Genomic DNA, 15862 nt, shown 5'->3' on the forward strand with positions numbered 1-15862 from the left:
GTTTAAAAAATAAAAAATTAAGAAGTGTCCGGTCTAGGGTGGCCGAAGCCACCCCTAGGCCCAACAGGGGTGGCTGGCCACCTCTTAACTTTTTTTTTTTTCTTTTTTTTTTTTTTTTAATTTAAATTTAATTTTTTTTTTTTAGAAAAAAAAACTTGGGATGGAGGCATTTTGAGAAAAAAAAAAGTCAGAACGGTCGAATTGCAACAATTTGAAAGTTGGGGGTTCAAGTGTCACTTTTTAAACATTGGAAGTCAAAGTGCAAGTGAGTGGATAGTTCAAGTGGTAAAACTGTAAAATGTGTTTTCCCTTTTTTTATTTTTTTTGGCATGTCCACACAAGAGAAGGGGTAAGAGGATTCCAACTAGTAACCTTCACTTTATGAGGTGTGGTCCACTGTCGATTGAGCTACCCCTTAGAGACACAACGATCAGAATTAAGTGCTAGTTGAATTATCAGTTTACAATAATTGAATAACAGTTTACATTTCAAAAATTCAAATTTTCAAATTTTGAAATTATCTGATCAGTTTTCGAAATTTGAAATTATTGATTAGTTTGGGACACAACGATCAGAATTAAGTACTAGTTGAATTATCAGTTTACAATAGTTGAATAACAGTTTACATTTCAAAAATTCAAATTTTCAAATTTTGAAATTATCTGATCAGTTTTCGAAATTTGAAATTATTGATTAGTTTTAGATATAATTAACTAATATTCAATTCTCTTTATATCCTTATCTGAATTTTAAAATTTGAATATATATTTTTTCTTGTCTCTGAAAAATTTGCTGTAACCCAATTGCATATCATTTTTAGTGGAACCAAATATTTTCCTAAGGAAAATAACATTGTAACACACCTTTTTTTTGTATTTCCCTTATTTTTATAACACCATTTCCCAAAAACTCAACCGCTTCCTCATTGTACGACTATGGGGAATTTCCCTTGTCAGGAGCGTGGGCTGAGCCGCTGAGCTGAGATCAATTTAGCATGAAAATAATGTACATGACTTTCTTTTTTTTTTGGGCCCTTTGGTGACATATAAAAATGAGTTTTCAATTATGCAAGTAACGAATTGTATTATCAAGGTATACGACCATACGAGAATTATAAAAAATAAAAAAACATTTATCTAATTAATTTTCCATACTGTCATTAAATTTTATTTATTTTTAAACATGAATAAACCTTTTTTTTTTTTCTTTTTTTTTTTACCCATTTCAGAACATTTGAGAAAACCTATTACGTTCATTTTATTATAAGGAGATGGATATCAACTGTTGATGAATTTCGTTAGAAAGTTCAAGTAGATGAGAAGAAACATCGATCAAAGTTACTGTACACGGAAACTATTAGCAGGGTTAAGGGGGGAGGGGCAGAAATAGAAATGTACAGAAAGCTGCGGCGCTATGAGTTAGGCCACAACTAGTGCCACCCAGAATAGTTATAAACACACCACAAAACTTAATAGATATAAACACACCACAAAACTAGATGGATGTAGAAACAAATCAGTATTTGCCTTCTCTACAACCGCAGAATAGTTCTAAGTGTATCACAAAGATTTTGAATGGTCTGCTGCTCCTGTGTTGCTTGAATTTCCTGAAGTGGCATATCTTCATAACACCTGCAAATCAATGGCCGCATACAAAAGTAAGCAACAGTAGTCCAACAAGAAAAGCAGCCATTTAACTGTGTCTGCTTTAATTCCAGAGAAGAAAGTAAGAAAAAGCGGCATGGAAACATGTGGACGCGTGGTCTAATCCTCTGAGCTACAAGCTCTATATGCAAAGGCAAACAACTAATAACCATATGTAGTCAAAATCTTATGTTGCCACAAGTAGAAAAAAAGAAAATAGAAAAAGAAGATTCTGCAAGTTATCAGCACGACAATATAGTTAGAGAAGAGAAGCCATACATTTTGTGGTATGCTAAAGCCTGTGCCAAATTCATTAGTGTAGAACTTGATGTGAGCCTTTGGTAAACACTTGGAGGAAGGGGCATCTGCAGCACATCAAGTGCATAAGAAACTTACATCAAAACGGCACACAGAGAGAGAGAGAGAGAGAGAGAGGTAACCTCATTTTGTCCTCTCCGACCCTTTTTGGACAGTCCATCGCCGCCAGTAAAGAGCTCCTGCAATGCCTCCATGCATACGGTTCCACTATTATCCAGCTGCATGCCTCCAAGCACGTTGTCTGACAAAAGAGCAATAGGGGATATATCGGTTGCCCTCAAGAATGGAATTGGTACTGTATTGCCAGCTGCATATATGGACCAAAGCTGCAATGAAATTGAATCCTAGGTTAGCAAGCCCAGTTTGCAGCCACAGCAGTAGGCATTTCCAAATGCTCTAAAAGGAGAGAAAACGAGCCTAGCCAAATAGGCAAGCAAACAAAAGAGCAGAGTACAATAGCATGAGAAGAAAGTTATTTGCCAAGCAAATGATATGAAAACATTCTCTGCATGATGCAGTTATTGGCAATAATCATATCCGCATTATCAGTTTTAGATAACCGCATCTGCATCCTGCGGTTACTAACCGCTATCCGCACGGTTATTGAACGCAGTTATTAACCGCTATACACATATCAAGTTTTGAGCTTGGGCTTGTTTTAGTGTTTTTTCTAAGCCCTAGTGTTTTAGATGAAATCCATATCTTGATTCCACATTCAAACTTAAAAATAACAAATAAAATACACCATATGATGGGTTCATCCAAAAAATACAAACATACAAATTACAAAGGGCGGTTGTCCAAACTTCAAATGTAAATCCAACATTTGAGAGGAGAGAAAATAAAAAACCTAAACCAAACCCTATTCCAAAGGTCCAAATGATGTCGTTTTGGTGAATTTGTTTATATATATATATAGTATGCTGATGTAGTTATTAACCACATTCACGGATGGTAGATAGTTGCAGTTAATAACCGTCCACTTCTACAACCCTAAAAAGAAGACTAGTAAACAATCCAAAGTTTCGAGACAATAAATTCTACGCTATCTGTGGGGTCCAGATTTCTATCAGCAAATAACCCAAATCAACTGTTCTCAATAACCGAATCTTCACAAACAGATCCAAGATTTATAATCTCATTAGATTTGTATAATAAAATAAAGTTAAATGGCTTTCAATTGCTTACTTCTCAAGCAGTTTTTAGCATATAAAATTCTGAACTATTACCTTGTCTTGCAATGCAAAAGCTTTCTGGCTAACAGTATCACTCTTCAATGTGCTACGGCTTATACCACTGCCACCTCCCAGCTCTGCCTGAGAAATACCTTTAGTCTTCAGGTTCTGCTCAGTGGAGCTAGATACAGAGTAAGGAGATGTTTGTATGGTCAGTGTAACAGAATTTGATTCTCCAACTAAATTGTTGTTTGCTCCAACACCTCTTGTATTCTCCACCCTGATAAATTGGCAACAATATCATAATTTAAGTGCAAGATAAGTAAAGACTTGACAAGAAAGGGTGACAGTTAAGCAGGGAGATGTATCACGAGCATTTGCTTAACCCAATAAACTACAAAATAACGTCATTTTTGAAAATTTGCAAAATCACTGTCTACAACCATATATTGGAAAACAACCATTTCTGACTTCAGAAAATATTGAAATCAACTTTGACGAGATTTGCAGAAATATCTGCATATCTATATACCATAAAATAATCCCTTCTGTAACAGACTGAAAATCAATTTAAATAAAGGAGGGAGAAAGGGTGGGTGGGGACCTAGATTTAGGCGCCTAAATGAACTTCAGATATAAAGACTGAGGGAAGTACCGAGACGCAGTTGATATGCCTCCTGCAGCAGGAACAGAAAGGCTTTCAACATGTTCAAGAGCAGGGGAGGGTTCTTTAGCATCAGAAACTTGTGATTGAGTGACTATCTTTTCCATCTCATCTCCACCATGAACTATCACGGTGTCAAAGTTACCTGTCATATATAAAATCCACGTACATCAGAAAACATACTGTCTAGGTACAAGCAGCATCATTTAAAAGGATGCTATAACCTCCTGGCTCTTTAATACGCACAGGAAATATGATTTCCTTTCTCCCAAAAAAAGAAAGAAAGAAGACTTATTGCCATTCAATAAATTGTATTAACTCTGCGTAACAGTTAAAAAATAGATGTTCAAGTAATCCAAAAATGTAAATTGGCACTACAATGATCAAAAGACAAAACAAAAAGAAGATGGGAAGATCATTGCCACCAGATTCCATGGAAATAAAGTATATGTAAAGACATATGTTGCGATGGGCTGCTAGACAAGTTTACATCAGGTTTTATAGATTGACAACGCACATCCAGAGATTAAAGATACCAATAGGTAGTCAGTCGTATGAATTCCGATTTTTTTTCTTTTTTTTGGGGGGGGGCGGGTTGTGGAGGAATTTTTTACCATTTTATGGATTATGTCCTCATCAAGAGAGGAAAAGACAGCATCACGCTATCACTATCAGAAATGGGAGGCACCTACAGCTTTTTCATAGCATACATGCCGACAGTCTTGAAACCCAAGGGTGACTTTACAATCATACAGCAGACTAGCAATTATTAACAACTGATCACCAAATTAAAGCATGCGATCAGAAAAATCAGTTAAAGCATGCAATCAAAAGATCGATTGGGATTTTCCACTACAATCAGAAAATCAGTTTCGGAATGTTCCAATCACCAAATTTGGTATTAGTTCATTTGAGGATTTTCTTTAAAGATTAGTGACTGTGGAGAAAGGAAACAACCTTCACACATGCTCACAAGCACAAATTAATAGATTGATTGTTCAACTTTAATTTATAAAGTAGATCACATTTAAATAAATGGTCGGGTTCAAGTTGATCGCGATGTTCATTACCATGAATATTCAATTTCATAAAATTCAATCAGCCGCTTATTTTTCTGAAAATATACAATTTACTTGTAAATTGTCAGGTTCAAGAAGTTCATTACCATGAGTACTCAACTGAATCAAATTCAATGAGCATTTATTTTTCTGAAGATATTGGTGCTTGAACCTTAACATAACCTCAGGCTAGAAGATGTTCTCCCACAAGAATTCAAGTCCAACCAATCACATAATATGGAAGACATGCATACCTTCTCCACCCAGTTTTACACCATCTGATATGTGCTGCTTCCTCAAAGTGCTACTTGCAGGCACTTCATTTTCAACTTGAAGCCCAATATTATAAGGCCTTGATGGAACAGTATCTCCATATTCCTGATTCAGTTTTGGAGCTAGCAGTGGCTGTTTCAAATTATCAACAGTCAAAACAAGATAAAATATTTCTACTGAAGAGAGACACCCAGTCAGGGTTGGGGGGACAAAGAAGGAAAGGAGGAAGAGACGGATGGAAGCATTGAGGGAGAGACTGCAAATATGAAGAAATTGCAACATACATCATCTTCTGGTAAAGTTGGAAGAGTTTGTGCTTCCAGAGCCATGGAGGCCCTAATTTGCCTTGCCTTTTCAATCTTTGGTGACATTGCAGAAGGTCCATATTTGCATTTCTCAATGAATTTGTGCTATGTTTTAAACACAGAAGAGATAGCTCAAGTCAGAATGAAAGCACGTTTAATGACAAATGCATCAAGGATAACAAAAGGAATCAATTTATTTTGTTAAAGAAAAAGAATGTGCGCAAAAACATTAGGTATGTTGAGGCCCATATTAAGACTCAAATCTGCATAGCTTTTTCTCCCTTTCTGAAATTATAATCAGCAATTAAGAATTTAAAAAACATTGTGTATAACGATCTCTTAGAAAATTTCTGAATTTCTGACAATTTCCTAATCATCAATGCTTAAAAGCAAAATGAAACATATTAAATTCCCAAACTCCATGGAACTTTAGCCTATAAATGATGCTTGAAATGCTAGATCAATAGATCACACCATATAGCCTACAACAACCAGCTCCCACTGAAATTTGTAAAACTCTTCCATACAACTAAAGTAATATATCTCCCATTAACATCCAAGCCATAAGAGTTTTCCCTTTTTCCTTGGAAGAGCTTTTGGAAGGTGAATGCTCCATCTCATATCACTTTCTTCACTTGGACAACAGCTTTGGATAAAATCCTTACGATTGATTGACAACCTTAGGAGCGGGGACTTACACTTGTCAACTAGTGTTGTCTTTGTAAGAAGAGCGAGGAGACCACAAACCACCTTCTCATCCATTGCGAGTTTACTAGCGAGGTATGGCATTTGGTTCTCATTCTTTTTGGAGTCTCGTGGGTCATGCCGGGCAATATTCTAGAGTTACTTCAATGTTGGCTATTTGGAAAGTCATCTCTTCTTTACTTATGTGGAGCATTTGGAGAGGAAGAAATAGACGTCTTTTTGAGGCCTGCAACTCTAATGTGCCACAATCAAAAGCCTCTTTCTTGAGCTTCCTTTTAGATTGGGAAATTACTTTTGTTCTTAATTTCTCCTCCTCTCATCTTGTAGATTTCAAATAAAGCCTTAAGAGACAAGATGTGTAGCATATTAATTTATTGCACCAATTTTTTTCTAAAATGTGTATTATTATGCAAATAGAGATGCTAATAAACGTACTTTCAACATCTCAAACGCGGTAGGGCGCAGACGAGGTTCTTTTGTTAGGCTCTTTGCAATAAAATCGTGGAACACAAGAGACCTGCCAAAAGAGATAACTTACATTTGAATACCATAGATAGGATATTTATCATGGTTTAAATGAGAAATGTCATAACAAAGAGCAGAAAGAGTAGGGCATATATGCAACAGAAGTTGAAAGAACCACCATGAACTTAGAAACCTCCGCACGCAAGATTTCTAGCAGAACTTAAAAGAGCCACTATAAGCTTGTATTGCTCAAGTATTTCATGTTAGTTAAGCTTGCCAATTTTATCACACCCACACCTCAAGGGTTATTATAGGCTTATAACCTGGTTTGTTTAACAGCTACCTCCATAAGGAATGACTTAAGAACATTACTGAATTAACTCAGATTGGGATTGGGTAAGTAATCTCGTGCAGGGCTTAAGAACTCTTGATTACGGACCCAATTTGTGAATATGAAAAGGATTTTTTTTATATATATATACTCATGACAGTCACCTCGACCCACAACAGATGAGGTTCAAGCACACAATCTGTTCTCAAAATTTTGTGCAGTTTCAAACTATAAGCTTTCAGGATATGTCCAGAAAAGAGATCCCATTGATGCCCTATAAGAACTCCTCTACAATGCAGTAGGAGAGGACAACCACTCTCTCTCTCTCTCTCTCTCTCTCTCTCTCTGTGTTTGTGTGTTGGTGTATCCTGACCTTTCTAACATTCCTGGAACAAACACAACTATTAAGCCAACCTATAGAAACCAACCCACCCAACTTAGCCAAGACTGAAACTAGTAAGAGCAGTGGTTGAACATATATTATCTCAAGAGTTGAAGATTAGTTACACCACAATGGAACTAACAGCTGTACACTTGTCCCAGTAATTTTGAATTCAAGCACCGGTAATTTTCACTTAGCAGGCTCGGGACAAAGCAGTGATATGACCCTTTAATGTTGTAGCAACCATGTAAATTTTAATATCTTAGTTTGAAATGGTACAATGTTTAATCAAGAATAAGAACAGAGTCTTCTAAGGGCTGTTTGGTTTGCGGAATAGACTCCTGGAATGGAATGGATATTCCTATGGAATAATCATTATTTTGTTCGATAAGAGTCTATTCCTAGGAATAGTTATTCCCGTGGGAATCACTATCCCTTACACACAGGTATAGCTATTCCTCTTAAAAATGAAAGGAATAACTATTGTTGAGGTAATGGACTAAGTTTTCCAAATAAACCATTTTTTTTTTCTCTCCAACTTTAAAAAAAATAAAAAAAAAATAAAAAAATAAAAAAAACCTTGTGGGTGGCCGGCCACCCACAGCAGGAACTGGGGATGGCGCGGCCACCCACAAGGTTTTTATTTTTTTATTTTTTATTAAGTTTTGGAAAAATTAGAAATCATATGGGCTTTTTAGTAATTTTGGTTCAATTCCAATTATGAAACATGTGTTGCTACCAAACTAAAGAATTGGAATAATTATTACATTCCAAACCTCTTCTATTCACAGTAATACCTGTTTCTTTTCTTACTGGAATACCTATTCCATAAACCAAACAGGGCCTAAATGCCCAAACATGGGCTTCACCTTTAGTGAATTTTCTCTCTTTTTTTTAGTAGCAAGATTTAGATATAAACACTCTTTTAACTTTTTGAAAGTTGAAACTTATTTTGGTACAGCCTAAAAGGGAAAGCAAGGAACGTATTTTGGGGCAGTGGGAGTAGGTACATTATGAACTGAAAGGTTCAATAGAAAGGTAGATCATATAAAAATGAAACTGTAGCTTCATGAAAGCAGATTTGAGGGTATACATGTAAATACAGATGAGCATATGGAGACATTTGATGGGAAGAAGAGATCAAAAGATGATCGTAAAAGGATTGTCCAACTAATGAGTGCCTAACAAGTTTAAAGGAAAGATAGACAAAAGAGCACTTTACTACGCTAAAGCACATTGGATAACTGTTGCTCTTGCCTGACTCTTTGAATTGTAATCAAAGCATCGTGATACCAGGTGGCTAAAACAACTGCTACTTCCAAGTTACCACTCACAAACTGTTATTACAATATGTTCATGTAATTGACTTAATAACAAACCATTTTTCTTTATCCTCGAGCATCGGAGCTGGCTCAATGGATATCATGAATAAAACCTATCAAAAAGAAATAAATAAGTCAAATATTTCCTCGTCACTTTTTTAACACTAAATCATGCTTAATATTAAACATGCATCAACAAGCAAGTTAGAATACAACATCATTCCTAAACTGTTAAGACATATGATTAAAGGGGAGAAAGATATAGAATCTGTTTCCAGTAACATAGAATGTAAAGTAATCCAGGAATTGACTCCATCACTGCTCTACAAACTGACAAACCATATAACACCATGAACCTTCGTTTAGCCACTGGACATCATACACATGGATTCTACTCCAACATTACATCTAATTCTTCAAAATTGCTTTAGCTGCTCTTCAAGAAAATGGCCTAGAATGAGTACACAAGTACATAATAAAGCTCAAAAATTGATTAGAAGTTTTAAATATGTAGGGCCCACATATAACATCCGATAGAGACAACTCTTACCAGATTTTGAAGATTAAGTCGCGAGGCGTCTGGCATTAAATACTTATAATAAAAATAAAAAATAAAAAAAAGGCATCTAGCATTAAATCAGTTTTAAATTGGGGTCTTTGGTGTGAGTTATAAGAGTTCTGCACAGTGACAGAACTGGAAGTATCTGCCAAGTCCTGCACAGACCTTTCTTCTAGTATATGTCATTTAAGTTAGGTCTAGAGTTCTGGATAAATCTTTAAGAGTCTTACCGGTGTCTCATTGAGTTTATAACTTTATTAGATAGTTTCTAAAGTGGAAGTCTTTTTCCTTTTAGTGTTGAAGGAAGAATTATTTACACATCTGACAACTGATTGCAAAGCCTAATTTCAAAGTAATTGTGGACAAAGGGGAGAATTGTAGACAACCCAGAATGCCTTGGACGGTTGGACCCCTACCCTTCCAAATATGGTATGCACCAGATTCTCGGATGCCCTTTCAGACACCACAAAAGATTAGCAACTTTGCTACAAATAATTTTCGGGAGACACTCTCAATATTGCATTTATTTCTCAAGATGTCCTCTGCTATTTTAACTGTACGATATATATATAACGTAGGAGAACTTTACTCAGATTAATTGCGCGTCGCAAATGCATACTGTACAACAATCTTCACCGTTAATCAAACTCCTACGGGTAACTAACCCCACCTGCCAGAACCAGTTACCAAGTAACCTAGGAGTTTTCACTTCTGACGGGCTAAGCAGTTTATCCTCATGCACTGAATGCATAATAAAAGTAGCAGAATACATCACTATGTAACAAACATGTTCCACATAGACAAATGTACAAACATGGAGTATAGTGTGACAAATGCAAATATAAATTACAACATAACAACAAATTATAATAAAAAAATAAAAATGCAAAAAAATCATGCACTAACCCTCATTGGATGTACTGCCGATCTTGGAGGAAGTCCCTGAAAAATAGATGGAAAGAGATAAAGGATTACGAGATAACAAGAAACATGACTTAAGTGAATGTCATGTACAGAAGAATAAAGAAAAAAGTCATTCAACACAAAAAATTTCTCAAATGAGCAAATACCATAATTCTTTGTTTAATATATGCTAGAAATTGAATGGTTAGAAGATATACCTCAGCCATTTCAATTGCAGACACACCAAGAGCCCATACATCCACCTGGATCAAGGAAGATAAAATTGTAGAGTGACCACAAGGTGCATTAGAGCAATTATACATCACAAACAGTAAAACTTGTGAGCAATTAAACCAAAAATGTTACCAAACACCTGAATTTGAATAAGTGTACTATTCAAGGTGCAGTATTCAATCAAAGGAACTTTCCCTAGCTTCCATTTTTCTTTTCTTTTTCTTTTTTGTTTTATAAGTAAAGGAGCATCACTCTAAATTACTATCATTCTCATCCCAACTTTTAGATTCTTTTACAATTCTTTCAACATTTAGCGCCATGACTATGCATCATCTTTTTAAGTAGTGGCATCTTCTAACAATCAATGGCTCTGTTTATTAATATGTTTTGAAGAGTGGTTTTTTTTTTTTTTTTTGATTTAAATAAGTGTTTCGGTGTGACATAAAGGTGAAAATTGTTTTTGTGTTTTTAGGAGTGTTTTATATTTGGGTTGTTAATGTTTTTGTTTTGAGAAGAGAAAATAAAAAGCAGAAAACAAAAAATTTAATAAACAGAGCCAATGACCATCCATACACATACACGAGAAGAAATTAATTGAACCCACTCGGATATTAAATATCTTTTTAATGTTTTTTACAAGCTCTCATGCAAATTAGGATTTACTAATTTTTTTTCCACTTACCTTTGCATGTACATGAGTGTTATCCACGTGCTCCTTACTTTTATAACAAGTACAGTTTTTTTTTTTCACTCACCACTTGGGCAAAATATTGAATCACAGGGAAAACGCTTGTAATGGCTCCCAAAAATTACATGCAAGAATAGGTATGTGTTGATTAAAAATAAATAACAGAACTCTTCCCTCAAAAAGCAATTGCCTTCCTGCTTTCAATAATACACACCAACTTTATATTTATGCGGCAGCTAACAATGCAAATTCTGCTTTTGTTTCTTAGTATGATTTCTCTGCGGCCCCCAAGGAACTTTAATAAATTTTCACTATCTCTGCAGGTGTTTCAACCTTTTGTTAAAAAGGTAAGTAATCCAATGAGAGAGAAGGCAGGATAGTGGGGAGACATTAGTAGAGAGGCCCAAAAGAAAATTAAATCCACAGAAGTCAAAGCATATGAACCTTGCCATCATAGCGACTTTCTTGAATAACTTCTGGAGCCATCCAATGTGGAGTGCCAATGAACTGAGAAAAAGATAAAATATACTCAAAAAGAATTTCCAAGTATCAAGCACAAAGAAATTATCACCAAAAGTCACAGTACTGAGATTAAAATAGTGGCAATAATCACCAAGGAACCTATCACTTTGCAACAGTTAAAAAATATTAAGTAAAAAAGAATAAGAATACCAACAGTAGAGTAAAAGTTGAGATAGATGCAAATCATTCAGTATTTCAGTGGAACAAAAGTGGGATCGAGTATTAGATACATTTAATAAAATGCGGCTTTTGAAAAAACAGATCACTTTTTCCAATATGGGACGGTTACACTAATAATATTTCTTTATCAATTTACCGATACTGTCATTGACTTAAATGTCAGCTTTTGTTAGGAAGATAACAGTCACCATTAAAAAAAGTAATAATAGTAAAATAAATAAATAAAACTTTTTCCACTACAGCCTCAAGTGGCAAAGAGCCGACATCTAGGTGCCAAACATTCCTATCAATGTGAGCTCTTGGGGAAGATCAATCTGTTATCCCTAGAGTAACTTTTATAACAACAGCCCTTCAACTCAGAACCGTCAGATCACTAAGGCTAACTTTCATCCCTACTCAATGGATGGGTCTTGTATTCAAGCTCCCTTCTGCCTTTGCACTCAAGGGCCAATCCCCGCCCTAACTTTGAGGAAACCTTTGCACATCTCCGTTACCTTTTGGGAGACCTAGGCCCCATAGAAATTTTCTACCCAGGACAACCCCGTAGCCCGTAGATCCTGACACAAGGTTAAAATTCTAGCTCTTCCAAAATGGTATCTCATTGGGGGCGAGGCCTTTTTCGCCCTCCACCTAAGTTGGATAGGAAAGGCCCAAAGCCAATCTCAAGGAACATTGAAGCTTCATAGAGTCTTTCTGTTCAGGTGCAGGTAGTTCGTATCTTCACAAACATGTCTATTTCATCGAGTCTCTCTCTAAGAGAGTGCTTAGATCTTTACGCCTTTCGTGCGGATTGAAACTTACTCAACAAGGAATTTAACTACCTTTGGTTCTGTACACCTAGTGGAAGAAAAGAATTGAATTTTCACCACCTTCCAACTTTTACTAAATAAAGAGAGAATTTCTTTTTTCTTTTTTCTTTTAACTTATAGCAAGCAAATATGGGAATTTTAGAGAAGGATGAGCCTCCCAATATCCTTGTTGTTGCAGCTTGTCTGGAGGTGAGGTTTGGCCTAAAAATAAGTTGAAGAGTACATTGAATTAGAAGCGCTATTGTTTGGCCCTTCTTGAGGGAGTGTTAGTGGATCCCTCACATTGCGGGCTCGTCTAGGCCCTCCTAACTGGCGCTCCAGCGGATGAGGTGCTAATTCAAAGAGTTCACCATGTAAAATATGCTCTCTTAAGCTGCTTGATTCCAAACATGTCTAGGAGATATAGCATGGTGTCAAAACTGATTATAGATAAGTGGTCATGTTTCTCATAGAACCCTGCCTATACATTTATCTGAGTCTCTTAATCTAGGGATGCCAGTCACGTAAGCATCACCAAGAATCCACAAGTAGACAAATAGCAACTTCTGGCCCATAGAGCAACAGTATAAAGGTAGTGTAGCAGGGGGAAAGAAGAAAAAGAAAGGAAAAGAAAATAGTGGAGTCAGCCACACTATCTACATTTAAGCCAAACAAATATTGTACCGTGTTGCGCTTTGACATGGTCCTTGTGAGCTGTGCTGCAACCCCAAAATCACCTGCTCATATTTCAAAATTTGTCCAAATTATGAATCAGTGTGCTCATAAAAGCAAAAGCAACATTTAAATTTAAGTTCTAATATTCAAAACCAAAATAGATCAAGAAATTTTAGGCATTTGCATAAGATACTTGGTTTCCTGTCTAATTGAAATAGTAAAAAGGAAATTTTAAAAAAAAAAAATAAAAAAAAAATGTTGCCCTTCCAATTCTTTCCAAATCCTCTTCATTCTCTCTTACTCATCTCTATGTTTACCCATCACTCGCTCATCCAAATCTTCCATTCAAATAAGAATACTTGGTCTCCATTCTATATTTTATCCATCTACATGGTTACCTTTACTTGTACTGACATAGGCCATGTTCAACACTAGTTAAGCATACTTCTATTTGAAAGGATGTTACATGGACTCGGATAAGTGTTGGGTGTAGGCATGTGTCTAAGTGTCTGACTTATCAAACTTAGGACACAGAGACAAGGTTCCGAGATAGCACACAGGTATTTGGACAAGTACTATGCAATAGTGTCATTTATAATAACTTGGCTATGCCAACAAGGTTTTCATTTATAATAAAAAAAAGTGTCAACAACATCAAACAGGAATGAAACTTAGCTTTCATGAATCACAATCTCACGACTCTTTGTTTCAGGTAAATAGGACATGAACGGGCTAGTAGTATATGAAGTTTACTCACCCAGCTTGACATCTCCTTGTTCAGTTAACAAAATATTTCCACCCTTAATATCTCTATGGACTTTGAAAATTGAGTGCAAATAAGCAAGGCCCTACATATAACAAGAATATGAATAAATAAGTAAAACAAAATATTAAGTATAAAGCACATAGAAGCCAAGTAAATTCTTCCTTCACATAAACACAGGCAAAAAGATAGTCAGAATAAAAAAAGTTCTCATGCACAAAACTTAGTACAGTTTTCTGTTGGCATAATATTTTAAATTGCATATTCTCAATAATTATTCCAATGTCAAACCAGTCAGAGTCGACCATACCTTCAAGGCCTCCCTACAGATATATGCTATTTGATACTCCTCCAAAGGCTCCTCAGTAACGTTCATCAAGTCAGCAACACTTCCACCCCCACAGTATTCCATCACTATCTGCCAAGATATTCAAAATACTAATCCCAATCTTAAAAAATCGATGCAATTTGTTTCACAGGTAAATCAATCAAACTCTTTGTTTCTTACCCAAAGATACTCCTCTCCTTGGTAGCTCCCAAGGTAGCGCACAACATTCGGATGACTACATTGCTGTAACATCTCAATCTCACCACGAATTTCTTCGTATCCCTCCTCCTAAACATGGAAAACATCATAATTCACTTCAAAAAGTTCAATTCAAACCAAGAGCAAAAAGAAACATGAGAAAAGGCAAAAGGAAACACACCCCTTCACATAATGATATGACTTTGATAGCAACCAGCTCCGAAGTTTTTATATCCCTAGCTTTGTAAACAGCCCCATATGAACCTTTCCCTGCAATCCCCAAAAAGCAACCTCACTCAGCACAATAACATAACCACACAAAACTCCCCTAAATCAACTAAATGCAACATAATCCCACAATCAACTCCAATTATTCACAAAATACGCATCAAAATAGCAGAATTAAATATCGCAAATACTAAAACCCAACAAAAACTTTCAATACAATATCAAATAAAGGAGAAAAATAGAACACTAAAAGATCAAATTTAAACTCAAACTTTACAACACCTACCAAGCTCATTGAGCAATTCGTACTTAGTAGTAGGATCTTCCCGGGTAACACTGTCAGGAATCGAACTCGACGACATCTTCGTCATCAAGGGATACCGACCCTCCTCGCCGACGCCATGCGACGACCCGCTCCCCTTCCTCTGCTTCCCAAACCCTAAGTCTGCAACCGCTTGCATACTCGCCACGGCGCGCCCCATCGTCGAATCCCCCATCCCTTTACCACCAGTCCTCCTCAACACGGTCCCGCTCACCGACTCCCTCTCGCTCGCCCTCACCGTTGACCTCACCACAAACGTCGAAAACCCATCGCCATCACCTTCACCCTCATCGTCCTCATCACCAACGCTCATTCTATTCCCGGGTCTCGCGGGCTTGTACTCCGAGAGCGGCGAGCTCCGTGGCTTCGACGGGGAGTAGGAAGACGGAGAAGACAGGTTGCTGGAGCGAGTGCGATCGGTCTTGACGATCATTGTACCAAAATCGGCGTTGTCGTCGTCGTCGTCGATTGGGGCTCCGCCACCGAAGTCCTTGGGGAGGCGTTTGAGGAGTGGGGGGAGAGAGGAGTCATCTTCGTCGTCGTCGTCGTCCTTGTACAACATTGTGGCGTAAAGGTCTTCTTCTTGTTGTCTTTCTTGCTCTCGTTTTTTCTGTTCGTTCTGTTCGTGCTCGGATTCGGAGCTGGAGTCGTCGTCGCCGTGGATGACGACGGTCGAGTAGAGGTCCGACTTGGGCCGGGTCTTGCGGCTCCGGTGGCCTGTAGAGGTCGGATCCATTTCTCAGAGAGAGTGCGTCCGAGCTGGGCGTTTGGAACTCAAATTGCCAGTGCCACTGCTGAGCAGATCAAGATCTCCATGGGCTGAATCATGGTGT

The 15862-nt window shown here is 36.9% G+C and overlaps 1 protein-coding gene across 1 annotated transcript; it reads right to left on the reverse strand.

Annotated features, from left to right (window-relative positions):
* Positions 1 to 1273: 1273 nt before the first annotated feature.
* LOC132179197 (serine/threonine-protein kinase 1) lies at positions 1274 to 15816 on the reverse strand. Its single transcript, XM_059591862.1, has 18 exons — positions 14994 to 15816; positions 14661 to 14749; positions 14462 to 14569; positions 14264 to 14371; positions 13948 to 14038; positions 13200 to 13252; positions 11470 to 11532; positions 10322 to 10366; positions 10107 to 10142; positions 8699 to 8754; positions 6577 to 6658; positions 5416 to 5541; positions 5113 to 5263; positions 3792 to 3945; positions 3191 to 3416; positions 2084 to 2287; positions 1923 to 2008; positions 1274 to 1631 (listed from the first exon to the last, which is right to left on the reverse strand). The coding sequence occupies exons 1-18, from the start codon at positions 15763 to 15765 to the stop codon at positions 1532 to 1534; spliced, it is 2550 nt and encodes an 849-aa protein (XP_059447845.1). The 5' UTR covers positions 15766 to 15816; the 3' UTR covers positions 1274 to 1531.
* Positions 15817 to 15862: the final 46 nt, after the last annotated feature.

The sequence above is a fragment of the Corylus avellana genome, chromosome ca4 (assembly GCF_901000735.1).
Source record: "Corylus avellana chromosome ca4, CavTom2PMs-1.0".
Taxonomy (NCBI): domain Eukaryota; kingdom Viridiplantae; phylum Streptophyta; class Magnoliopsida; order Fagales; family Betulaceae; genus Corylus; species Corylus avellana.